A 26,992-nucleotide genomic window follows, 5' to 3' on the forward strand; every position below is an offset into this window, starting at 1 on the left:
CTAACGTGAAGCAGTGCTCTACAAACACTAATAAGGAAAAACACAAAACACTGTTTGACCATAACCACATGAAAGTAACATTTCCAAATCTTAGATAGTTGTTGCATTGGTGAAAATGGAGAAATTGAAAACAGAAGTAGGAGGAATTATAGTATATATAATCATATGATCAGTCCACCAGTTTGTTGCTCATCTTGTTTTGCAGGCTTCACCTCTGAATGCACAGGTTCACTTACCGAGCGTCATGAGGCACTCATGTCAGCATAAAAGCAGAAACCCTTGAACATGACAGGCTCTACCTGCTGACTTTCACATGATCTCTCTGTGTGGCTTCCACAACACGACACCACTGCTCAATCTGAATCCTGGCATTTTGGCTTGATAAATGACAACCCCAGATTTATTTATTCATGAGCACAAATATGGGTTTAAAACAACAAAACACAAAGGCACTTACAGTGAGTGAGCAGACCAGATCTGGGACTTTAAATTGATAATCATGTTGTTATTGCTATAGTATTTGTGCTTTCCCCAGTAGTATGAATCTCCACAGAAAACGGGAAGCAGCATTGTTGCTTTCTAGAGAAAAACATGGTTATGCCTGTTAAAACACATGTCAGACACAGGTCAGTGTAAACCACATTCTACCAAAGAAATAGTTCCTACACTGTTCATGGTTCAATTCAATGTAAGTAAAAGATATGCTCACATTTGGCTTTTCTCACCAAGAGAAACACTATAAATGCTAGAAAAAAACTAATAAAAAACAGGACACTGTATTTTATTCGTTTATTTATTGTTTTTAAAATGATTGCATCAGCCTAAAGAAAGAACCATATAGATGAAAGAGTACCTGTCTGAGGATAAACACATGTCTTAAGCAAAGTGTACACAAAAGAGAGAAAGAAAGGTCAGATCTGCACTAAGACCGACCAACAGAGGGAAGATAACACAGGAGAAAAGAAGAATAAGCATCTTCTCGTGCATAGGGGTTGGGCACACCACAACCAATAGGCCTCTACTGGCTGGAACAACAGTGCTCCCTCCGAGTTCAATTGCACTTTGGTGTAGAGTAGCTTCATTTGACTTCCCCACTCATTTCCATTGCTGATTTTAACCGGAAGAGAAGACCACATCGTTATTAGTTATGCATTACTTGTGCTGCTGCTGAGGCAGTGATACATCACACAACCTGCTGTGCAAGATGGAAGTGAGTGTAATTTAAGGTGTAAATAATGTTGTTGACTAAGTGGCTGCAGAATGGATCACTGCCTGTCTTATCTCCAACTTGCTGTACTTTGAACATGAACTACTGTACACCAGTGGAAACACTACAATATTCACATCAAACAATTGGTTGAAGTTTAAGGCCAAAGCCCATAGAAAGAAACTATGGTGAGAAAATGGATACAGGCAGAAAAAAGGGGAAATGAAAGTGCAGTTGTTGATGTCATGATATTTTCAATGGAAATTACAGTTAAGCTGAGACAATGAGGGTTATGTTTTGGTCTTAAAAGTCTTGTTACCCAACCAGCAGAGCAAGTGCTTTGCCTTTAAATTTGAGTATCAATTGCTGTGTAGTGCAAAAATTACAAATAGGATGCGTCTTGATATTGACTTATTCCTGAATTTCAAGATGCGATTATGTACTAAAACTCTACACAAACATGTTCATCAAGTGGCATGTTTTTACTGTTATTCACAACACATGGGTATGACCCCTATAAATAATTTGAACTGAGTCCTGGCCAGAGAGACACAAATCGTACTAAACAATTCATGTCAAATCTACCATACTGTACATAATATAACCAGCAACAGATTCAACGGTATCTCAAGCTAGGATTTAGTCCTGCACAGGCTCAGTGTAAGATGAAGTAGTCAGCAGGTAAGAAGAACGACAAGTGTATTATTGACAAATGAATCCTGTTGAATCATTTTGGTAAGTTGTTGTTGTTGTTGTTGTTTTGAAACTGAGGGAGCACTGTTCTCACGTACAAAATGAAAACACAGAAGAAAAAACTGAAACAAGAAAACAAACAAAAACAGAACAAGCAGTCATTACATTTTCAAGTTTAAAATGACAGAGGAAATAAAGAAATATAGATCAACCCACCGCAGCCACTTTGAGGGCCAGACAGGTTGACTCTTCAAACGCATATTTACTATTTGGTTAATTACATACTGTAAACATTTGTATTTTTGTATGGAGGAAAAAAAATTCAAGCTAGCTTATTTTTTTTTCTTTATAGGCTCTGAAAGGTTATAATTAACAGATATGAACAAAAAACAACCAATACTTGGACAAACAAACTATCAGCTTTTTTAAAAAGCCAAAAAAAAAAATACTGAGGCACCATAAAAGAACACTTTCTAATGCCACCTTTACTGTACAAAAACCTGCGTCAAGGAGTGATCATGAACCGTTCCATCGTACCTTCTCTCTGGTTAACACACGTCCTCAGCGACCGCAGAGATCAACCAGAGGGAGATAAAGTGGTGGGATGTCAGATTCAGCACCGGCGTCTAATCTGTGGCTCATCTCTGCGGTAGCATGTTAAGTGTGTCTTTTGTGGTGCAACTTTTAACACTGCCTCTACTCAAAAAAAAAAAAAAAATAGAATCTTCCAAACAACAAATCAGATTCTCATGTTCCAAAAAAACAAACAAACAAACAACAAAACCATTTCTCTCTAATAGTTATTAAATGCAAAGCAGCCAGGACTGCATTTAACATATAGCTCTGTAAATATTAACACATGTACAAGAGCACGCTTCGTCTTCTGAACGCACCTGATAAATCATGCTTAACAGACTACATACATGTTTATCAACTGTAACCACAAAGTGTGTTGCTGATCATGATGAAGCTCGCCGCAGCCGATTAGTACAAATGCTTGCACTTCTGATAACTGCTCAAATACAACGCAGCTCTGGAGCAAGTCTAAAGATCATGTTCACATCAAAGCCTCGTCCTGATTTGTTTCAAGCACAATCCAAATCAGAGTTATCATCCAAAAATATAGATATCTAAGTATATATTTCAAAATATTTATTCTCTAGTATGCCACTTGCTCTTCAAACCTTAATAGACACCAAATATATGTTTTCTTTATAGTCAGTGAAAGATGTGCTTTGTGTGTGAGGCCTCATTTCAAGAAATATCATTTACAGTGTACCAAAGCCGATGAAAAAATATTTCATTTCTCGAATGATCATTTGTTATATAGAAAAGTGTTTCTCAACAAGCTCTGACACAAATGCATATCTACTACACGAGCAGGATGAAAGCTTAGAGTGTCAGAGACGCGTCTACAAAAAGCAGGACTAAGCCCCCGACTCTGAGTCAGCGCACAACCAAGTCCTCTGCCCGCCTCATGTCCGCCTCATTGCTTGGCCAGGTTTCATTGCTACTGAAGTTGCATTGCTTCTAGCTATTAAACATCTGTGATTAACATGGCGTATATGGCAAATGAAAAAAGTTCAACTGCAAAACTGTTCATCTTAACAAGGTGCCGGTTCAGTTCTAGCTTTCAGTTTGTCTTTGTGGCACTAAAGCACTGGGCCAACTGTTTCAAAGAAAGCAAAACCACCTGGCAACAACTTACTCATCCTGACGGCATCTGTAAACATCCGATGCACAATTTCTTCTGCAAAACCTATTTACAGAGAAACACTGAATAATTCAAATCTCAAAAGCAATGGGACCTGGTACTACTAGGAGGAACCCTAAATATTTTAAACTGGGTCACCTGAAGGAAAATACTTAACTGTTGTTGTCTTGTTAAGTTGCACAATTTTGCTGTGTTGACACGAATTGCATAATGAGCCAGCAGCTCTCCTTAAAGTTAGTTTGTAAAGACCTTATACGGCCTATGAAGTAAAACTAGCTCTATGACAAACACGCTGCAAACAGTCTAAAGCATCAAAATCACATAACAACTGGTGACTGCAAAAACAACTAAAGCATTTACTGTACACTCTATACTCCACTATTAGAAAGGAAAATGCCAGTCACTCCTGATACACTGTATGGAAACACCTTAAGACCCTCACCTAAAAACACTATTAACGTCCGAGCTTCACCACTGTCTGGGAGTTTATGGTTGTTGGGCATTAGACACGCAGATTTGAGTGTGTGGAACAGGAAAAAAGTGCATTAACAAAAGTGTTGGTCCAAACAAATTGGATAATGGATGTGTCAGCAGTGGCGGATGACTCAAGCAGGCCCATTCACACAGCCACTGACTCTAATACAAAACACTGAGAAAAGTAGCATTCTTTAACTTGAGAGCTTATCCAATGAGCTTCAGACTACTGGGTTGGGCCATGTGTGTACGATTCACATTTCCATCATGTCTCAGTTTTATTCTAAAATACACCAGACAAATACAACAATTAACGAAAGTTAACTTTGGTGCACAGAGAACGCACCAAACTACTGTACAGCCCCAACCATGAGAGAATAATATGTAACAGCTACAGGCACAACAAAACTTTGCCCTAAAACACACATGCACGCACGCACGCACGCACGCACGCACAAAATGGCAAATGCGTGAACAATGGGGCACAGCATGTGGTTGTGGCACCATCTTGTGGAGCAACGCTCCAATGACAATGAGAGGATGAGCCCGTCACTATGGCTGAAGGCACTTCTCATCTTTCTCACTCACGTTTTTATAGCCCTCGAGGTCAGAAGCACTGCTGTCACGTCGAGTTTGGATCTTGGGATTTTCTACATACCAAGAACTGTGGACGGTACAGTACAACTGATTTGTCCTGACTAAAGTCAATGTCGTGCCCTTTACTCAAACCCTTGAGGTTGAGCATGGGTCCATTTGAAATTCTGATCAGTCTGTTGAAGAAGATGCTACTTCGATTTAGCCAAGTAACATAATCTACATATATGAACGTTATGAAAGTTTCATTTATTGATATAGCAGAGCTGATGATTAAATGTAGGTTTGATCAGAAGAAAGATCGAATCTTTAAAAGCACTGCATGTTTTTAAACTGTTTATTTCCAGTGACCTAACTGATCTGTACCTTTCTACACCACTACTTCTCTTTGTGTCAACTACTGCTGCAGAATTCCGTTTAGATTATTCTTGTGCATTTATCAGGAGAAGTGTAAATAACTGTTTAAGTGACATCACACAATGCCTCTTCTCAACGCATCCATTAAGAACAACTGCAACCGACTAGTGTTACCTCCACACAACTGTGCTTTTAAAGCGACAGGGCAGAGATGGACTGTTCACCTCAAGCGAAACAGGAAAAAAATCACTGCCACTGTACAGAACTACAGGAGTTTGATTTGAGAACTAAAACTTATTATACACAATTGAACTGTGTATAGTACTACCATACATCATATTGTATATGCACTACAAAAAACACAATTATCAACCACGGGTGCCGTGTAAAAGATAAAAACAACAACAACACAAACGACAAACTCCACACACAACCCAAAGGAAGGACTCCATGCATACTGGGCTAGGTAATCTCTCAGACCACAGAGGCCACGCTAAATGGCAAAAGAACGTGTTCTTTTTTTCCCTTGCTACATGATAAAACATCCTTCATTTGGCTCACATTAGCTGGATACTTGCATCCCTAAACAGAATCTACAAGCATGGAAATAATACAGCCTTTAAACTTTATAAGGTCACATACACTGACTGCATGTGTGTCGGAAATATACTGTACATGAGTTATATTACTGCTTTCTTTTTCTGTACATTAATGTTCTACAGCTCTGTGACTCGAACCTCTGCTGAAATGAACAGTCAAGCTCAAGTGGCGAGGACGTACCGTGAGTGAATCTGCATCGAAAGAACAACAAACACCTGCGAGGAGACGGTTCGGCTAAAACAGTCTAAGTAGAGACAAAGTAAATACAGTACTGATACAATAATCACATAGACTGGTGCTCTATGTGAAGTGTCCTTAACGTACTGAGACGAGACACATAGGAGGAGCCCTAACAGCTATGCCTTAAGTCAGTGGCTACAGGTGCTACAGTATTTAAAAGGAAGAAAAGCAAGGAAGAAGTTCGAAACAAAGACGTGACGCAGGAACCTTTCCAGAGTTTCCATTCAGAATGAATCCTGAATCGTGTTAAACTGCATTTATCAATGTACCTCTCCATCAACAATGTACTATGCATTTCAATCCTGAAAAATAGTATTTAGTGTATGTTGTACCTCGTCAATTTAACAGGAGGCTCCTCGAGAGAGCAACTAACAGAAGCAGTTGGAAATAGACATAGCTTCATAAAAATATACCTATGTGTGTGTGTTTAAAGCTGTAGCTTTGTCTGTGTAGACAGCTGTTCACTCTCCCCTTCTTCTAGAAACACAGGCTTGTGGTCATTCAAAGTTATTACTATGGCACTTGAGCAAGCTTTAAATTCAACCCATCTTTTTAAAACCATCAAGCAACTCCCCTCCCCTCCCCTCCCAAGTGCACCCCTCCTCCCTGGGGCTCCAGTGACTACACCCCCCCCCCCCCTCCCACGGTGCACAGTTTCTCAGCCTCCTTTTAGGTGTGAAGTGAGCAGCCTGGTTCAACCAAGCCAGTCCTTTCAGCAGATGACAGCACAGGCTTTTGTCTACGGACAGTTTGCAGGCAGTCTGGGGATGACAGATCGGGCCTTTGTCTAAGGACAGTCATCACGTGTTAAAGGCAAAACAAGTACCTCCTGTATATTTTGCCATCATCCCACCATCTGTTCTCTCTTTTGCTCCGTGATTGTGAAAAATATATGTGTGCTTTTTTTCTCTTCCATTAACACAGTGAATCTTTTTTGTCTGTGTCAAGAGAATTTTTTTCTTGTAAATTTCTCACACATTTTTTCATAACTGACACTGTACAGTCGGTACTGGCTAATGCATCACGCTTCTAAAGTTAAACCTCAGTGCATCAGCCAGGATAACTGTACTGAGTATGGTTAACACTACCAGTGTGCCTTTTTTGAAGACGTGCTATTACCAAGGAGTGCTCTTTACTGGGCTGGGCCAGAATGGAAATTAGCACCAGACTCCAGCTAAAAGTGTGAGATCTATTTTTTATAATAGTGCCATTTGTACCTGCCCCCCACCTTGTTGGGATCCCACACTGCTGGTGGATAATTCATCTAGGGTGCTGGTTCTGGTTCTGAGAACGGGCAAGTACCGGGTAGGCTAGATTTACATTCAGCTGGTCATTGTGTTGGACCAAGGAGACGTTCTTGTAGTGGAGAACCAGGTCTTTGAGGGATGAATACAGGTTGTAGGGCTCGGCGAATCCATAGCCTGTGACCGTCTTGAAGATGACGCAGTGCTTGGTATCACCCTCAACACTAGAAAGAGCAACAGGGTCAAGTTCATTATAACAAAGGCACAAAAACAAGCAATATGCTTTATTTAATGCAGATACAAGAGCGGTAATAATTTAATTTCTTATTTATGTTATTAGTTACTGTAGTTATTAACAAATACACAAACTTACACTACAGAACAGGCGTAGGAACCCTTCTGTGTTTGGCTTTCACGGATGAGGAAGGTTCCATCGCATTTGCCCCGCAGCATTTCCTCAGCATGGGTGCGTTTGATATCACCCACATACCAGGTACACTCGTCGTGATGGGGAGAGCCCTCATCCTCCTCCAGTGAGTAGGAGCTGGACACATACAGTGCAGAAAACACTGAGGCAAACGCTGCATGTGTTCAGGTGTTGGCTTTTAATCTTAGAAGACACTAGGTGCTGACAACAGAAGCTGCTGCTTCATTATTTTGCCTCACACTTACTCATCAGCGTCGTTCTTTATTCCAAGCCATTCATTAATCCTCTTCTGCCTCGTGCCCTTCTGTGTCAACCATCTGAAAAAATAGGGCAGCTGTTTTACTGCTCACAGTTTTACATGTGTGCAGTAGATGTATATTTCCATGTATTTCAGGTCAAATAATATTATTTGAATTACAAAAATAAAAAATAAGGAAAAAAACTTTAATTTAATTTCCTTACATCAAATACTGGTCTCTGATCTTGCGAAGCTGTATAAGATCTGGCTTGAGGCTGTTCATCTTTTTGTCGATCTCCCTGTTGTCAGAGACCTGATGTCTCAGGTCCTGCTCCAGCTTACATTTGCTGTCATGAATCTCCTTCACACGAGACTTCAAACGCTCAGAATTGCTCTGGATCCTTTTTTGACAAAATGATAAAAAAACATATATTTGAAATATAAAGTTTAAAAATTATAGCTTCATCCATCATCATCATCTTCACCATCTTTGCCTGATATTAGGAGTTCAATGCACACAAACATACTTTTGAATCTCCTTTTCGTTGCCTTCACGCTGGAATCTCTCCAAAGACTCTCTGCTGTAGCGTTCCTGGGTCTCACACTGCTCCTCAAAGATCTTGATCGTCTCATTAAAAGCTTCAATAGCTGTGCGCTTCATCTGCAGCTCCTGAAAAAAAGAGACAAAGAGGACATCCCTTTAATTTTTTTGCATTTCATTTAACATATATTCATACATACTTTACTATGCTTTTGCGCTTTCATATTGTAGATGCATTCTCAAAATGTTGTTGCACACATGTTTATTAAACTATAATAATGTGTACATCCTGTGTTTGGGTATTTGTGTCAGACCAGTACCTGTGAGGTGCGTGTGTATTCCTCGTACAGGGAGTCGTACTCGCGGCTCTTCTCCTGGTACTGCTCATGATAGACCTGCAGCTGTTCGCCAACCTCTTCTATGCTGTTCTCCTTTACCAGCTGAGCAATGGGCATAATAATAAACACTTATTATGAATAAAACACAGTTTAAAGAGAATGGATTTGTTGTCATTTTTAAATATAAAATCAGCTTAAATTCAAAATGAAAAGGGAATTGCAGAAGTGTTTAAACTACAACTAAAAGAAGCATCACAAACCTGCTGGTATTTGGACACCGGGTACAGAAGCTTGGTGTCAAGCTTGGCATTGTACTGAGCCAGAGACTCGTGGCGGTAGTGATTGATGAGCTCCACTACAGACAGGAAGGTAAGGGGCTCCGAGAAGCCGTACCTCCCGTCTCTGTGGTAAATTTTTATGAGCTTGTTGTTTCCCCCTTTCCTGCAGGGGGAGACAGGAGCCGTGTGAGCATAAGAGCAGTGCAACAATCAGCACCGTTAACTGATATTCCCAGGGAGGCCTTAGATCAGCAGGGTTACTTTACCTGAGTGTGAGAGTGTACTCGCCCTCCAGTTTACTTGATGCGTCTCGCACAAGAAAGGTGCCGTCTGGAGTGTCTCGCAGCTTCTCGTTCACCTCCTCTCTGCAAATGATGATGATATGCATAATAAAATGTGGTTATAAACACCAGCTGTGATCAGCTACACCAGAGAACCTCTATGATCTCAAATTCAAACCTGTTATTATGTGACTCTGTTGCTGCTCTTTTGTCATAGCCTTTATATGTATGCAGTATATGAATAAATGGAAACCAGTTTCTCCTGAGCTGTCATTGTCTTCTTTGATTATTTACCTAGAAATTTCGCCCCAGTACCATTCAGCATCATTCAACAGGCTGCTTGCATCAGTCATGACTGGTGGTGGCATTTTTGACTTGACTGGCTTTGCTGGAAGAACTGGAACACACAAACACACAAAACAACTGTTCAAGCCTATCCTTTCATGAAATAACTCTACAGTAACCAGTACATACTACTGATATAATAATTTCATAGGTATGATAGTACTTTATATTTGAGCAGTTTGAAAAGTAATTCCAGACCTGGAGGAGTGAGATCTTGCTCTGTAGTCCTTTCTCTCAACAGTTTCTCCACAACAAGCGCAGGGAACTCATCATCCAATGACAACCTTCAGAACAACCAATTATCAAAGTCAAATTACAGTAAAAAGACAAACAGACTGAGGACAGCAGCATAATGGCTCTCACAAAGACCTACCAATTGGTAAAAGAGCGAGTCCGTATGAGCAGAGGTCCAAAGATCTTTCCCAGTGTGTGTGTGTCCAGGCCATTGGTGGCCTGTGCCTGGGTGACCTTGGCCAGATGTGTGAGGAGGTACTGCAGGGTGAGGCGGTGGTGAAGTGGGATGGTGGTGGAGCTCTCAAGGACTAGGCTAACCTCTCTGCCATGGCTACCACCAGCAGCACCGTCTGAAAGAGCAAGAAAAACAACCGTGAAGAGGATCTGCAAGCAGTAACATACATACGGTAACATACACAGCAGAGAGTCTCTGATGTTTAGGTCTGTTGTATTGTAATAGTTACAGTGCACGGTCAGTGACCCCACTGAGACATCCAGTACATATTTGAAATTAAATTAAATGTTCCTTTTGCAAAGAAAATAAACCAGTTGAAGCATTTCTAGCACGCTCCAGTGAGCTCATACTCCCCTGATACTTGACTTTATTCTCTCAATGCTTACATGCAGCTGACCTCAATCAGCAGCAGGGCTCAGTTTAGGCCTCGAGCAGTTCTTTAACTCAGATTATAGGTAGTTAAGCAACAACAAGAACAACCACAACACAAGCAGCACATTTGGGGCTTGCGCTACTCTATTCAAATCCCAAAAATGTCCACCACAACATATTACTTGAACTATTTATCAATTTACTATTTACTATTTAACATTGAAACATTTAAACAATTATCTATTGTCTATCATCTATTTTAGATTAGGTGGCTAAAATCATCAGTTCAATACTCTATTAACAGCTACCTAAAACCAGTCACTGATGTGTTTGCAGACCAAACCTTGTGTTTATTAACCGTAACTATACACTATTTAAATGTTCAGCCTTGATGAACACAGCGATAGCATGTTCACATCCGATTAAATTCCTTTTCACAGCCTACCAGCATATGAGAACTCTACTAATGGCCTAGTTTTTTGAGACACGCAGGAGATGAAAGACATGAGCTATACCTGCTGCCTGCTGAAGGATCTGCTGCTGCATTGTGACTGCAGTTTGAAGGTGAGGGTAGATACAGGCAGGAATGAGGGGTGATGGGAGGTCTCTCAAGTAATGCAGGACGCACTCAGACAGATAACCCACATCTTTCTGATACATGTCACTCTCTGCAGCAAAAAGACAATGACATTCAGAGGCAACTTAGGATAAAGTCACACCCTGTTGCAATGTTATTACTAATAGAGAAGCTATAGCTTAAAAATTGGGTCAACTCACCAGAGCTCAGGCTATACACTGGGCTGTCTGAACCAGAGGAGCTAGTTATCCTGTACAATGTCTTCAAGTCCAAACCTGGGGAGGAGAGGTAGCCCGTCAGAAAAGAGAAAAGAGAGAGAATCTGAAGCAGCAACAGACCACAGAAAACAAATATTCATCAAATCAAATGCACATGCTTCCCACTGGAGCCAACAGCTCACTCCATGGCTTCCCAGTTTGGACTAGTCAATAAAAATAGTGGACACACTGTACACCGCTATTTACAAGCTGTACACAATCAGTGTGTAAACAAAGAACATGTACGCGATGGAGAGACTTGGCCAGATGAAATTATTAAAAGGTCCTCGGCGAAGCAGGGTGTTGTTTTCATTCCAGTCTCGCATCCAAAAAAAGAAGACGAGGCAATAAATGAACTGGCGGAGAGCAGCAGCCTAGAATGTTTGGAACAAGCGGAGCCAGCTAACGTTCCTGTCCTGTTTGTTATTTATCTCGTTTTGTTGTTTTCTTGGAGGAAAGTTCACTTGGCGACTGGCCATACTGAAGCACGACACGGGATTCAGCAGATGGGGAGAAAAAAGGATTTCACACGTGGTGAACATGCAAAACATTTGTCCCTGAATAACTACATTAATCTATGCCTAGAATAGAAAAATCCTAAAACACTGCTTCAGGAGATTTAGGTAGTGAATCCAAACCTTTTGTGCAATGAAATACTACTAAGACTCAACAGGTATATGGACCTCTACTGTACGTCTGTGCTGCTGATTCCACACGTCTGCATATACTGCAGGTCTACACTTCACAAATCTTGGCATAAGAGCAGGTGGCGGGTGGTGCTGCACACAGCGTTGGTGAGACAGGGTTAGCTCGGATATACCTCTCGTCTCTATGGCTTGGATCAGGCTGACGAGGACGGGGGGAGCCGTCTCTGGTGGCGTGAACTGCTCGCTCAGCTCCGGCATGGGAACAGCTGAAACAACAACACAAATCTCAGAACGCCAGTCACTAGCGGCGTTAACCAGGAGCAGTTGGACATAACAGACCAAACGCTATGAAACATGATCGGCTTACTATACATTTAGTTTTCAATGTTGCATTTACTTCAACCATAATAAAATCGGAAACTTGAACGACACTGGTAGTTTGGACATCCAGCTGTTAAGACACGTTATAGGACAAACAGAATAATTTGGCAAATGCACAAAAGGATACAAAGGTTTTATTCAAGTGAATGAAAATAAAAAAGCCACAAATAACAGACTGCTGATGATGAGCAAAAACTTTATCTACTTCACACCTCCCCACAGACTAAATCAAACATCTTTTCAGTCCAAGAGAAAGTGAAAAGGAGAAAGCAAAAGGGAGAAAAAAGCGAGATCCCATTTCCCTCAGCCGCCCTCCCCTCCCGTCGCTCTTTTCTCCCCCTTTTCTTCTCTCCTCTCCGGCTTGCTCCCCCCCCTCTACCCCGGCCTGCTCGGCATTTCGCCTTAGCTCTTTGCGTGAGTGGAGCACAATAAAGGATTTAATCAAAACTCCTGAACAAGCAAAAGTGCTGGCGGCGGGCCAGACGGGCCGGGCCGGGCCGGGCCGGGACCGACGGGTTGCGCCTCCCGTTCGACCCCGGAGCGCCACTGTGAGCGCAGGGGCCGAGGAGGAGGGAGGCAGGGGCGAGGGGCGGCGGTGACGCCGGCAGCAGGGAGGGCCTGGCTTAGCTGGGGCTTGGCAGCAGGCTCCTGTTCCTGGCACGGCTCGGATAAACCGCTGCTGATTATTAATTTGGGGAGTTCAGACAAGAAACGCAGCGTCAGCACATTCCTCTCCCCTCTCGCCCTCTTGTTCCCATTCTTGTTTTCGGTCTCTGCCTCTTTCTCTCCTGCTCCTTCGCTCTCCTTTCTCTCTTTTGGTAACTTTCACTTACAGGTTTATTCAAACGCTCCCTTTTTCCCCTTTCGTCCCGTCTTTGTGTCCTTTCTCTCTCCCTGTGCCTGCCAGTTAAACATGGAAACCTTGCCTGGCAGTGTTTCCAGCTCTCTAGTCAGCGAGCGCACAGACCTCTGCCTCTTCTTCATCCTGGTTAGTCATTTTGTCTGACAGGCCCCATCCCCCCTCGTCTCGCCTCACAGTGTCCCTCTCCTGTGCGGGCAGTTAGCTGCAAACTCAACATCAAAATGCATTTGTTGTGCAATAGGCCGCGACGACCAATATCAGCAGCGCCTGTAACGTTGGCCACGAAAGCTGCTTAGGACAAAATGTGCCCACGTGCAAAAGAAATCTGATTGACAGATGTTTGGCGAAGCTCAGACCAAAAACAGAAACATGGCTGCGCTGGTGGGGGAGCGAGAAGGATAAACACAGTGTAACTGTAAGACTCATCAGACACTAAAAGTGATACACGGCGATGCTTCTTTAAACATAGGTGTGTTATTAGAACTGGACACCGTTTCAAAACATTTAGCCCCGTGAGACCTGCTCTGTAGGAGCAGATTCCAGCCTTGAAAAAGACCCAGATGTTCCTCATGCTTCTTATGGAACAAAATTGCAACCTAATTATGTTGCTAGTCATATAATAATCAATCAGTCGTGTTAGCTATTCATATATACCATACTAATATGCTGATACAAAACAGAACAAACCCCACAAAGAAACGTTTGATTCCACCGTGAAACCCTGTTTACTTCAAGCACAACGTTCAACCTTAGCGGTCACTTAAAGCCATTTTCATTGCGATTCTCCATTTTATAGAAAGAAAGACATATTTTTTTCCCCTTTTCCCTGCAGACTTCTCTGCATTTTGATACATCATGGAAACACAAAATAAAAGATAAAGTACAACCAAATCACCAGGCAATTAAAAGCAGTTCCCCGGCAGGGTGCACGCTGGCAGACAGGCATGTGACTGGACATGCCCGGAGACGTGGCCGGTGGGAGAAGCAGACAGAGGGAGAGCGATGAGCACAACAAAGCAGGACAGGGAGCTCCGCTCTGCACTCTGGCCCTCAGTTAGCGCTGGTGATGATGCCTTAAGTCTTGTTATTGCAAGCACTGACTGTAAGAAATGCTTACAGATAAGATCCCATGACTGCAAGAAGCTTTGAAGTCATTAAAGCGAGCAACTCATCATCAAACTCAACAACCTCGTTGGGAAAAGAGGCCGATAAAGTCACATGTTTTGAGAGCGCTATCTGCACTGGAAGCTGAGCATGTGAATGCTGCAGAGCCTGTCTTTGTGTGTTTGCACTGACTTGCTCGCTCAAGCCAAGGCAAGCAGAAAGCCATGCAAAAGCAGACTGGATGAAGCAAAGCTATGTGAAGCTAAATATTTGCTCTGTATCTCCTCCATCAGTGTGCTTATGTAATGTGTAGCTGGCTGCATTCTCCCCCTCCGAGCTCCCGACCGAAACCGCGGAAGAGATAACGTTTGAATTCATTAATTCATGTCCTCATATTCACGTCAGCTCTCCTTCACTTTGGATATTTGCCTTGTATATAAATGTCGTGTACTGGAATCAGGCTTTATATATAAAAGAACAGGACGGGTTATGTGGAAAAACTTACTCTTACTCATACTGCTTCAACATTTCCAAGGCTGCAGTGACGGGTGAGAGGAATAAATTTGCCAAAACAGTTTTAAACCATGCTATTTATTCCAAGCATGTGTTTCTTGTGTGCAGTGATGACAAGGCCAGTTGGCGTCTGGCTCACGGATGGTGTGTATGCGCCTGGTCAGGTTTCACTGCACCATGTCTTCGCTGCATCACAACTATGTAGACAGGCAATGCATCACGGCCCGGCAGCAGGCACACCAGCCGCTCCTCTGTCACAACACGCTTCAAAGATTCACAAGCAGCCGTGTCAAACACAGGTGACCACTGTGCAGAGAGCTGACATGGAAAAACCGGCTAATTGAGCTGAGTTTTGATTTGCACATCAATAAAAGTATCTACCTTTTTACTGAACTGGGGATCCGCTATTTAAATGATACTGCTGATTTGTGGATAGCTTTTTTGATGTTGCATTTATATACATTTGTATGAGACTGTAAGATGTGGGCATAAGGCTTACTTACATGAATTGTGTTATACTAACTTGTGAACTCACATAATACAGTGTGTCATCACATCCATACGCCGCACTAAGCTAAGCTAAAGCTAGTGATGGCCCTTCTGGGTCAACAGCCAGGCAGGAGGTGGATCGTGGCCAAGGTGAGACACACAGGTGGCTCAAAACTCGTATTGCGTGAGTTAAAGTGTGTGATGTCACAGCCAGAGTGCGAGGGCGCGTTTTTTTAAGTCAGAAATTCTGTCTTTGACTCGTCACTACAGCCATAGTTTTTACTCTATCAACGTAATTTCTCCAATAAACCGTAGTCATACTTGTCTTCTTTCCAATGATGTGTCTGGCTAAACCCACAGACCTTCACTTTAGTCGCTATCTGCCTAAAACCGCAGAGAGATCCTAAATTTCCCCCATAGACTCTAATAATAATTTTCAGCAGACGTTTGAAATCGTGACTGTGGCAATAATCTTTAGCCCTTTAATTATAAAATTCACACCAGTTGTTTATTGAAGCCTTGGGATTTATACAGTTAAGTTATATTTATGATAACCATTATGATTTTGCTGTAATAAGCCCGTTTATCAGGAGTGAAACTGCTTTCATAGAGCAGAGTTAGCCTGATCTTCCCGGCCTTTCGTCTTCATGACAATGGCGCAGCTGCAGTACATGAGTTAATGAGCTCAGAAACAGATTGATAGGTCAACCTCCTGATGCTCAATGTCCATATATAACCACATAACTGAAACTGTTAATTACACTGGCTCCTTTAAATCCTTTCAAAATACAAGCACAAATCAAAATTATTAGTTTTAATAGCAATATTTCTGCCTTCAACTCAGTAATTATAACTACTTAATGAGACTATTTTGAAGTTCAGTAATCAGCCACATGCACTTCCTCTTAATCATTTCAAAGTAAAGGTTTCAATTCAAATATTCAGCTTCAATAGCACTATTTTTACTTTTAAATGCTTGATCATTACTTTACTATTGTACGATTCAGTAAATTACCACACAAACGCCCTCCAAATCCTTTCAAAACAAAAACACTGATGCAAGGTAATGAGATTATTTTACAGTTTAGTAAAGGAACACACATACGCCCTCTAAATCCTTTCAAAATAAAAACACATATTAAATTTTTTAGCTCTATTAGGAAATTTTCTGGTTCCGACTGTCTATTTATGACTAGCTATTGTACTGTTTTACATACTTTGTACAAATACTTTCAAAATAAAAGTTAAGTCATCCTTTTGTGATTGTCAATGATTTTTTTATTTGGTTAACCCTTTAATCTTTGTCAACTGTTTGTTTTTGTCATCTTTTTAATCATTGTAATCTTTTTAATCGTCATAGTTTTACTCATTACTCATACATCATTTTAATCATTGTCAACATTTTGTCATTTTCATCGTTCTGTCGTAGTCAACGTTTCAAAGTCAGCAGCTTCTTAGCATTTGGCATCGTTTCGGCAGCAGCTCAGCTCTCCCATGTAATTTCTTGGAGAAATTACTTCTTTTAGTTTATTATTACGTCTCATACAGATTTATTATTATGTGGCATAATTTAGTACTAGCATCAAATCTAAGATTAAATAAAGTCCTTATTGCAATATGTTTTTAAGATATTATTGTTTAGAGCCAGTGCTGCACTCTTGCCTCTTAGCTGAAGTACATTTTGTACTTGTACATGTATTTTCTGGTTTGCTGAAGCCATTAATCTTTCAGTGGGACAACTTCACTCCGAAATGAGTTCTCATTTATTGCTCTGGCACGGAAGAAATGCTCCAGAAAAAAAATAGCACTTCTACAGCCCTGCAAACTCCAACATGCTAAATTTACTAGACTCCACGAGAACAGTACAACAGTCAGAGAAGAAACTAAATACAGCTGGTTTGTGTATTTGCAGTTGGATAGGGTGGCCTTGGCATGTCCCTGTTTGCAGCCTCTCCATGTCTTTCCCATTCTCTTTCTCTACTGTCACGGCCCCTCTCCGCCCCCTCCACCAATTCTTTGAGAGTGTTTTCTTGGTAAGGCGCAGGGAGAGGAGAGGGAGCGAAGGCCTCTTCTTTCTGAGAACTGGTGCCGCTAACATAGTTTATAGCCGCCCAGAGACAGAATCAGACGTGTATGTGAATTCAGGGACAGAGGCTGCAAAAAGGGAGCGAAGACGGGGGGAGAGAGGGGGAGACGAGGGGGGGGGGGGGGGGGGGGGGGGGGGGGGGTCAGCGAGAGAGGGAGTACGAAGGGAGGAGTTTGCAAAAATGCCAAGCCATGGTTCGCTTCAGCAGGCAGTTAAAGGGAGGCCACAGAGAGGAGACACACAGGAGGGAAGGAGAAAAAAAGGCCAAGGAGTCCAAAAATGCCTTGCCTCCATATCTGAGGACTGAAACCGATACTTTATCTGAAATCTACTGCTTTAACTTGTAACTGTACTGCATCCACCACATGTTTTAACTCACCGGCCAATTTGTCAGGATCAAGAGGCAAATATACACTAAAACTATACATTACCAATAATATAAAACATATTTTAACATTTAATTTAGTCCACATAAGCAGCTACAGTAAGTGTGGTACTTGTCGGCCTTCTGTCCTGGTGCTAAATATTCACACTAAATATGATATAATAAACCAACCCACACGCTTATTACTATTCAGCTTTGGAAAAGAAAAAGATGAGACATTTGCATCATTTGGCCAACAAGAAATCTGTGTTTTGCATTTCACCTGCAACTGCTGAAAACATTGGCACATTTTTACATGCAGTCAAGCAGCTGTGTTGTTCTGCAGTAACCCGATTTCTTACATGCAAATGAGGAATCTGTCTTCCTTGAGCCGGGTAAGGGATTAAACAAAACCTGGCTAACAGCAACATTTCTGCTAACGAAACGGTTTTCTTTGCCAAGTCTGTCCTTAACTGGGTCTCTGGTGAGAGTTTTATATGTGCACATTTGCAAGACAGGAACACTTAGGTTACTGCAGCGCCACTATAAAACAATTAAAATTTCCAAAGTCTAATAACTATTAATTATTGTGCAGTAAGAAAAGTCTGAGGTGTTGCTGGTCTAAGACAAACATTGCTGTAAATGGATCACACTAACAAACCCCTAGATCCTGACGATATGACGATGGGCATTAGCATTTCTAATCTACAACGCAGTTCTGGTAGTGAGCCAGCATCCCCTCTTCTTTCCCACAGCTGCCTTTGGTTCCTCAGCCCCTGTCTCTCCACATCAAAGACGCAAACGTCTGCTGTCCAACTGGTTTGTTTCACTGTCTGTCAAACCAAACAAGGATGCCGTTGTACTCACCTGCCTCTGCTGGAGAAAGTTCGTTCTGTTCTTATTCACCAACACATCCCCCTTCACTCGGGTTTTCATTTTAATATTGGCAAGAGGAAATTCAGAGAAAAGAAAATCATTTCATAGCTATTCCGGAGACGCCTGTGCTGGAGCATAAAAAAAAGCTGAGTATCCCCAGCTTTTTAAGATGTTTCTGAGAAAAATATTGAGAAATGAATTCCAACTAATGAACGCGAATGAGGCCCAGTGTACTTTGTTGTACACAATGCATAGCCAATTGGCTCAACCATAGGTAATTCAGAGTTCAGAGCCTACGTGCTCGAAGTACTGCTCGGTCCATCTGCCATAAAAAAAGCAAGAAGCAAATTATAGAGACTACTGTTTTTGATGGGAGACAAATGTATGCTATAATACTCTTACTTTCAGAAACGTATTTATCTGTTTTGGCCCTAGGCACCTTTTTCTCTGGCACCCTACCTAAGGAAGTAATAAACCAGCTTAAGCCAAATGCAAGGGAGTGCAAATAAGGAGAAAGTGATGGAAATCTTGGGAGTGTAAATGCACTCTAGTAACAAATTCAAGTTTTTACTTGAAGTCGAGCTTGCTGAGGTCAAATAATCCAAGCCAAGTGTATATTTGACTTGGATGTCAGTTCAGCTCAAAGCAGGGTTAAACCATTATGAATAAATATCACACATATCCCAAATTCACTGGAGTGAGGAGACGCGTAAACGAACAGAGCACCGATCTCTCAGCAAAAAAGAACTACTAAAACCTACTAGAACATTCTATCAACGTACAGTACACAAGCTGCACTTTTCAGACACTAAGTAGACACTGAGTAGAAGGTCAATAATGAGACACAGCCGTTTTTGAGTGAACCACACAAATGAACAGAATCAATGCCAGACGTCTACGGGTGAGTCCAGTACGTAAATGGATTAGCCCTTTACTATTCAGGAGAGAGTTGGGTTATCTGTGGCTCCAAAGAGGTAAGGCTTATGACGTGTCTTAAATCTAGATTAAAGGGTCACTTTAATGTCAGTGCCAAATGTGAGCATACCCAGAACTACCGTGGCATAGAAAGCCACAAAGGGTTTGTTCTCAAAAAGTTCAATAATTTAATTAAATCCAGAATCTCAAACTTAAAATCCTGTTAAACTCAAGAGTTTAACGGCTAATTATATGTCCATGTTCTGTTCACGTGCGGGCACTATGTTTCTACATCGCACTTGCATATTTGACCAAACACAATTATCTTATGTACATGCCTTAAATTCAGGTTAAAGGTGAGCACAAATAGCATTCAACAAAGTCCAACAGCCACATGTAGTTAGAATAAAACAAGCAAATATTTGAGTGCTGAAACCTGTTATCTCCTACATTTTCCTACTAATTACGAAAAATTTGTGAAAGAACAAGTTCCTCAAGGAACAAGGACAATTTCCGAATGACCCAAATTCACAAAAGCCCAACAATTTATGATATTTGCCAATATGAAAAAAAAACAACATTTTATAATCTAATGGTTTAATAATGAAAGGGGAAATGTATAAAAAGTAGTTCCTGGGTGAGTGTTTGCAGAAGAAATGTTTTTAACTATAAAGCTACAGCTTCGTAATATAATTTACACACTGTAAATTGCTAAATTGTTCTCTGCTAAAAGAGAAATCAAATGCATTGTTTTTCTTGAATTATTCGGAGCATTTATTTCATAGCAAACTGGAGAAGAGAAAAGGGGATATTTCGACCAAGGAAAATCTCTTCACCTAAGACTTGAACTAGGGACATCGGGGTTATTTGACTCATGCTGAAACGCCATAGCTAACACTGCCGCGTTGCGTGTGTCGCGCACCTTGGAGACATACATGTACTGTATAAATAACGACAACCTTACCTTGAGATGAGTCAGGCCTGGGAGCGACAGGGAGGGGTCGGTGGGACCGGGGTTGACTTGATGGAAGTGCCATCTTGACAGGGCCCACATACTCTACATAGGTCCCTGGGAAGTCACCTCTCTGTTTAGTACGCTCGTTGTAGCCGAGGAGCCAGCCGAGGTGCTCAGGATGCTCCACACAGCCCTCCTGATAGTTCTCCATAGACAGCAGGGAGGCCTTGCTGACTGTCAACAAGTCTCCAGGCTGTAGGTCCAGATCCTCTTCCTGGTCCTTGGTAAAGGCATAGAGGGCACGGTACTGAAAACCTTCCGCTGCCATTTTGTTTGGGAGAAAAAATCAAAATGGCCACCAAACTGAAAATTGGATGGTGCAGCCAAAGAGCTACTGCAACAGCGTTCAGCTTCGAAGATATCTTCCAAAGAAAAGAAAAAGGCTGTTCAGTCACTAAATTGTGGTGACAGTGTTAGTTCGGTGGCTTGTAGAGGGGTCGGGGGGAAAGGGAAAATAGGAAGTCACCCGTAATTTAGAAGCATTTTTAAAAGTTGATAAGAAAGTGTTCTGCTGCTCTTACGTATGCGAATGCAGCAGTTTCAGGCCTGACCGGTGTTGGTGGACCAGTGCACTTTCCTTAGCTTGATTCCCCGGTTGAGCCAGATGATGGAGCAAAGGGACAGCATTGGCAACATACTCCTTCACGGGGAAAACCTGCTGGCTAGATGCTGTTGGTGCAGCAGTGTGAAGGACGTTGACAGTCGAGGGCCCTGGTGTATCGGCTCTCGATGGTCAAACGAAGTGGTCCGATTGGAGGATGAAGTGGGAAGGTCTTTAATCCTCTCCGGTTTTCTCAAGCTCCCACATGCCCTGGACATGGATTATGACCAACCTGAAAACCATTAAAAAACCCCAAAACAGAAAATGAAAAAAAAATACACAATATTTTAAAGCATCACAATAAATCCAAATATGCTATACAATGAGACTTATATGTCGTTAAAAGTCGACTGAATTCGGTAACAGCCATAAGTTACGAAGCTCACATTTATGCGAAATGAAGCTTTAAGCGGTGCATGAAAATGGCGAACTGCGGCAGCTCCGTGCATTTGTGCAGTCTTCGTTCAGGACAGTGAGATCGGATGATGCTGCTGCGTCATAACCAACAGCAGACTAGGTCCCTGGACGGTAGCCTCCATTCCCTCCACTCCACATTCACACAGTCACAGCCTCAACTGACACATCAGTTTTCACAGGAACAAGAAGTTTCACTGTGAAGCGAACGTACACAACAGCGACGCGTGCGATTAGCAGCATGCAAAGAAATGTACACAAATGGCGACGAGAAGATTTTCACAGGAAGAGCGTGCGGGAGAAATTCAGACCTGCACCATCACTGTGGGGCACCCAGGATTTTCTGAAACATGCAGCACCCCTTGCAACAGTTCCCTCTCCGTAAGAGAGAAAAAAGGCAGCTCTGTGTTGCCTCAGAAATATTTTCGGCTTCCTTCAGTCAGAATAACCAAATCATACTGTACCAAGTCTAGACCAGATGAGAAAACTGAATGTATAGTCAACTGAGCAACCTCAATCTCATTAGGCACCCTTTTAAAGACAATGTTTCCATGCATTACATTTACACTCGTTATAGTTAATCAGACTATTGTATGTATCTAAAGGTCAATCGGTGGAAACTCTGTTAATACTGGTAAACGATTGTACAATAAATTTCCAGTACGTGATTATTTCTGTTTAACCGCAAAAAAAAGTTCTAAAAGGCTGGATTTTAATAATAAACCAAGTCTATAGGAAAATCGATTAGAAAATCAATGGTTGAAATCAATGGATTGTAAAATTCACATTCACAAATTATTCCTGGAATTTGCAATTTTATCCGGGCAGTAAAATGAAGACCCTGCAAAGTGAAGACTCAAAACATGGCAAATCTACTGATAGATGAAGGAGAGAGTGAGAAAAAGAGGGAGATTAGGGCTCGAGATTAAATACGACATCTGTGGTCTGTGGACCAACCAAGGACAATCGTCCCGTTAACCTCTCTAGACGGGAGGAAAGGATGCCAGTGACGGGTGAAGCCGAGTGGGTGAGAGGCAGGACGGCAGATGGAAGTTTGTTCGTGTAATGGACGACTTGCTATGGTATTTGGGGCAACTTCCCAAAGCGTCTAAATCCAAATAACTACAGGCCTGGCTTGCGAGGCCCGATGTTGTGCAATCATTCCACAAACGTTTCTGAAGGGACAATGTTTTGTGCATTGCAGTTGCCGGGATAAAAAAATTAAAGCGAAGCCCCCGGTTTGCGTTTTTGAATGCAGAAGTGCATGCTTTCGAACCATGGTCTACGTTATCCTCTGTCCCTCCATGACATTCAGTAAGCCAACGCACAGCAACTGCACAGCTTCGTGTGCGAGAGTACCGATTTCGAAGGATTTAAAATATATATAGTTACGAGTTAGCGTGATAACAGGATGCAGCAGAGTGCAAACACTCACCCCACTTTTGGTTCAGAGAGGAGCTGGACAGGCTCAGCCAGACTCTCGGTCCAACATCCTTCGAGTCGAGAAGCAAGAGGTGCCAGGCTAGACACGTGGCACTGGCATACCCAACCACAGCCCGCAATCCTCACACCACCATAACCCCCCCCCCAACCCGAAATCCCACCCCCCTCCACCTGCTCTTCTCCCCCCCCCAAACACACACAGAGTCCTGCCTCCAACTAACACCCCCTCCCCGATCCTCTGCCAGCAAAAAGTCCAGACGTTTTTCCCAGTTGCCATGTTGTATTTGTTTATAGTCCAACTGCTGCTGCAGAAAAGAGTGGAGAACGAGACAAAGATAGAGTAGGAGGACGAGCAGAGTGCAGCAAGCGCGGTTAAAGAGCGATCCTTCGTTAGTGCTTAGTTCCAGAGCGGAGAAAGTCGAATGGGGTGAGAGAGGAGTCATCTCTGTCACAGTCCTGGTCGGAGAGTGTGGAAGAAGCTCACAGTTCACGGCGGCAGCGGCGGCAGCTGAAGATCAGCGTCGCTGAGTCCATTCTTTTTTTATTCAAGTCAAAAGAGAAAGCAGCTAAAAACAGAGCGAGACTGAGAGACGGCGCACTTCGCTATCAGCGGAGTCCAAGCGGCTGAGGGAGACCACAGGAAAATAATTAATGAATAGGCACCAAGTAACTCACTGTTGCTAGAGAGAGGGAAAGCTAATCCTGAGCTGTGATTGGCTGCTGCTCAGGCCATGTGCTCCCCAGTCAGCACAGAAGCCGGGCAAATCAAGGAAATGTTCTAATATTAGAAAATGTATCTAGGCAGTGATCAAACATCTGACCCAAACAAATCCACCTTTCCTCGCGCGCGTGACTTTCTTTCATTCTTACAACCCCCATGACTGCTCATCATCCTCGATGAAATGATGATTGAAGTGTCACAGCGTTAAATGAAAAGGTATAATTGAAGGCTATGTGTGAATAGAGTGGACTCCATGTCTCGGGTTTAAGTTGTACAAAAGCATCAAAAGTGGTAACATTAAAAATATGATAAACCTGGTGATTGTATAACACCGTAATTATAAATGTGGTAAATAAATTCAAATGTTTGTCACTATAATGTGGAAACATAAAGGATGTGACCAATGTGACCTGACCAATACAAATTTGACTGCATGCATCAGTTTTTGCTGTAGGATTTTAATGTTTATTTAATTATAATGTATTCTGTGAGAATAAGTTGAACCTATATTTCTTTTAGCCAGAGATCAGAGTTTAGCTTGTGACAAATTGTGTAACCTCACTCTATTGTCATGTTACCATTATATTTGGCCAACTGCATATTAAAAAAAATAAAGGAGCTTCATGAAACACTTGTATGAAGTCGTCAACTTAGTATCAGTTACTAATGCAGCTGAACAGGTTTCTCTCTGTACACCTGAGGGTGTGTTTAAACATCTTCTCTTGCTTTTAAACTTATCAAACCATGGGTCATGAGCAAATCTGCTTACGGAGACAGGATGGTTCCACTATATCAGCAAGAGTTCTCAGGAAAACATGTTTTTGTAAATATAATGCAAAAATCAGCAGAAACTGCACATGTAATATGATCACGTAGGTGATGCTGAGTTTAAGCTAATGTGACGTTGCACATTTCTCCTTTTATGGTTAAAAAGGTCCAACTTTTCTGCTGCAGTGAAGTGATTTTAAAGCAGATGCGACGCACACAGCAGCTATTTCCTTAAGGTTTGCGCACGGGTCGGCCCTTCGCGGCCCTGCTGCACAGCCACCACGCATGCAGCCTGGCCTCCAGCCATGTGTCCACATGGAAGTGAAAAATCTGCTGCGCCACAGGCACAGAGGACGGGCCAACAACATGAGAGCTCGTGAGCACTCACTTCTCAGACTGAAGCAGCAGCAGCAGCTCGGGCGTTTGTGATTTAAGTCGTGTTCGCCCGAATTTAACTGCCTTTAACCATGCTGACAATCTCACCTCGCCAAGTAGAAACATCTGCTGCGACGATTAGGCGGCACCGAGACGGCGCTGTTCCGAAACGTTAGTGAAAGCTCACTGGATTTGTCAAAACACGCGCAGGTTGAATTCAACACCGCAGCTAATTTAAATTCTATTCGAATTTCAACATTGTCTCCAAAGAAAGTTACACCTCTAAAGTCTGCAACAGTTAGAAAACACTACAAGGCTTTGCGAGTAGGACTCTACATAAAATGAATAGCTAACTTATATATCCTAGTTACTACTTACTTTTTACTCATTTTTAAAACACTGTTAATATAAAGGACCTCTGTTTTAAACATTTTACACAAATAACCAATTGTGCAAAATAACTTCACTTGTGGATTTCCATTGTATGGTATTTTGTGACATAACCTTCGCTCTATTACATTTATCTAACAGCTGTACTTACTTTGTAAATTAGATAAATGATATGAAACTTAATCAATATATATTATGAGGTAACATTATAGGCTTTTATAGGTTAAACTTTTTTTAACTTTTAATATATTTTCTGATTTTGTTTCCAAACAAATTTGTTTTACCTGTAACAAAATATTTCTACACTGTGGTACTGCTGTTTCAGTGAAATACCCTTGACCACATCCGTTCAAATAGGCTCATTAATCTCCATGGAAAGCTGAGATTTTTGTGACCCATCAGATGTTTCATCATTCTTGGATATGAATCCCAGCTGGGAGCCAAAACTCGCCTTAAGCCTTATTCTGTTGCAATTTCAACCAAAAGCGCAATTTCATTTTAAGTGGCTGAGGCACGTTTAACAAAAATAACCACTGCTGTACTGCGTCTGCTGGAGCTTGTAGGACGTGAAGAGGCTCCACAGCTCCTGGAGGATCTACCGTCATCCCAGGCAATCAGAGGCATTATGAAGAAGAATGAATGCAAAGCTGAATAATGAAGAATTGACATTCAGTTGCATAAACTGGATTCTGTAATTACAGTACAATAAATGTGTGTGTGTGTGTGTGTGTGTGTGTGTGTGTGTGTGTGTGTGTGTGTGTGTGTGTGTGTGTCCTCACAGTTGAGTGGCTTGTCTTTTTCTGCAAGTGGCTCAATTTGCATTAAATCTGCATGAATGCCAAATCCTCAGGCCCATGGAAGTAACACACACACACACACACACACACACACACACACACACACACACACACACACACACACACACACTTCTGATGTGGGCCTGCACACTGCATGGCCTCCTGCAGCCAATGTAAAGGGGGGACGGCAGCTTATACAAGCAGCCCACACGGGACAAACCTTCCTTATACTGTAAATGCTGCAGCGCAGTTGGTTTAATCTCGCCTAAAATATGTAGATTAAATACTGTATGAACCAAACATAAAGCATTTCTCAACTCTAAGACAAATTCTGAGAAAACTTTAGAAGCTACACTGGAAGAGTTTAAAAGCTCTCTTTATTCTATTACTATAATATTATATAATAGCGTAAAAGGAATTAACTAAAGTATATAAAAGTTAAAAAAGTTGAAGTAATGAACTTTTAAAGTTGCAGGGAACGTTTGAGCAGTTTAACGGGCGCAGCGCTCGTTAACGTGCGTTAGCTACGAGCATCACGTCGCAACAATAAACGTCACATTTTAGTGCAAAGTGTTCGGCGCAAACGGACAAAGTTCGGCGGTCGGAGCGACAAAGTGGGTCCGTCCGGGCGGCGCCGAGCGGCCCGAGCCCCGCACACTCGCAGCGCTTCCACCATTTTCCAGTACAGTGGCAGTTGCTCTACTGGAAATGTGCAATAACTTGGAAAAACTCACCCGTGGATATTTCTTGACTCTTGTCACTCCGGGATGCGGCGCTTTAAACACTTTAAAGTGGCGGAAAACCGGGTCCGTGCGGTGCTTTATCCGCGCGCGGTGGCCTCTCGGTGTGGATGAAACTCGTAGGAAACCTCCAGTTCACTTCTTGCTCTCGTTCTTTCTTTCTTCCCCCCTCGTTCATAACTCTCTGCTCTGCTACACAGCCATTTTCCAGCTCAGCACGGCGCAAGGAAGGAGAGTGCGTGGGA

General features: G+C 42.2%; 1 protein-coding gene across 4 annotated transcripts; it reads right to left on the minus strand.

Moving 5' to 3' along the window:
* Window positions 1-775: 775 nt before the first annotated feature.
* pik3r2 (phosphoinositide-3-kinase, regulatory subunit 2 (beta)) lies at window positions 776-26,987 on the minus strand. Of its 4 annotated transcripts, none has more exons than XM_029132836.3 (16): window positions 26,742-26,987; window positions 20,448-21,331; window positions 12,067-12,159; window positions 11,190-11,264; window positions 10,928-11,080; window positions 9,945-10,155; window positions 9,770-9,855; window positions 9,521-9,623; window positions 9,212-9,310; window positions 8,928-9,108; window positions 8,650-8,769; window positions 8,316-8,458; window positions 8,013-8,189; window positions 7,796-7,867; window positions 7,497-7,667; window positions 776-7,347 (listed from the first exon to the last, which is right to left on the minus strand). In XM_029132836.3, the coding sequence occupies exons 2-16, from the start codon at window positions 20,764-20,766 to the stop codon at window positions 7,140-7,142; spliced, it is 2,211 nt and encodes a 736-aa protein (XP_028988669.1). In that variant the 5' UTR covers window positions 20,767-21,331; window positions 26,742-26,987; the 3' UTR covers window positions 776-7,139. The 4 variants fall into 4 exon arrangements, with proteins under 4 accessions (XP_028988669.1, XP_055359657.1, XP_028988668.1 ...); XM_055503682.1 differs by lacking the exon at window positions 26,742-26,987 and adding an exon at window positions 23,441-23,606; XM_029132835.3 differs by lacking the exon at window positions 26,742-26,987 and adding an exon at window positions 22,949-23,090.
* Between the last annotated feature and the right edge of the window lie 5 nt (window positions 26,988-26,992).

This window comes from Betta splendens, chromosome 17 (genome assembly GCF_900634795.4).
Source record: "Betta splendens chromosome 17, fBetSpl5.4, whole genome shotgun sequence".
Taxonomy (NCBI): domain Eukaryota; kingdom Metazoa; phylum Chordata; class Actinopteri; order Anabantiformes; family Osphronemidae; genus Betta; species Betta splendens.

Coding starts and splice junctions, on each gene's coding strand:
- pik3r2 (XM_029132836.3), bottom strand. CDS start 20,766: ATGGCAGCGGAAGGTTTTCAGTACCGTGCCCTCTATGCCTTTACCAAG. Junction 11,081..11,189: donor AGTGTATAGCCTGAGCTCTG/GTGAGTTGACCC, acceptor TTTTTGCTGCAG/AGAGTGACATGTATCAGAAA. Junction 7,868..8,012: donor ATCAGAGACCAGTATTTGAT/GTAAGGAAATTA, acceptor CTATTTTTTCAG/ATGGTTGACACAGAAGGGCA.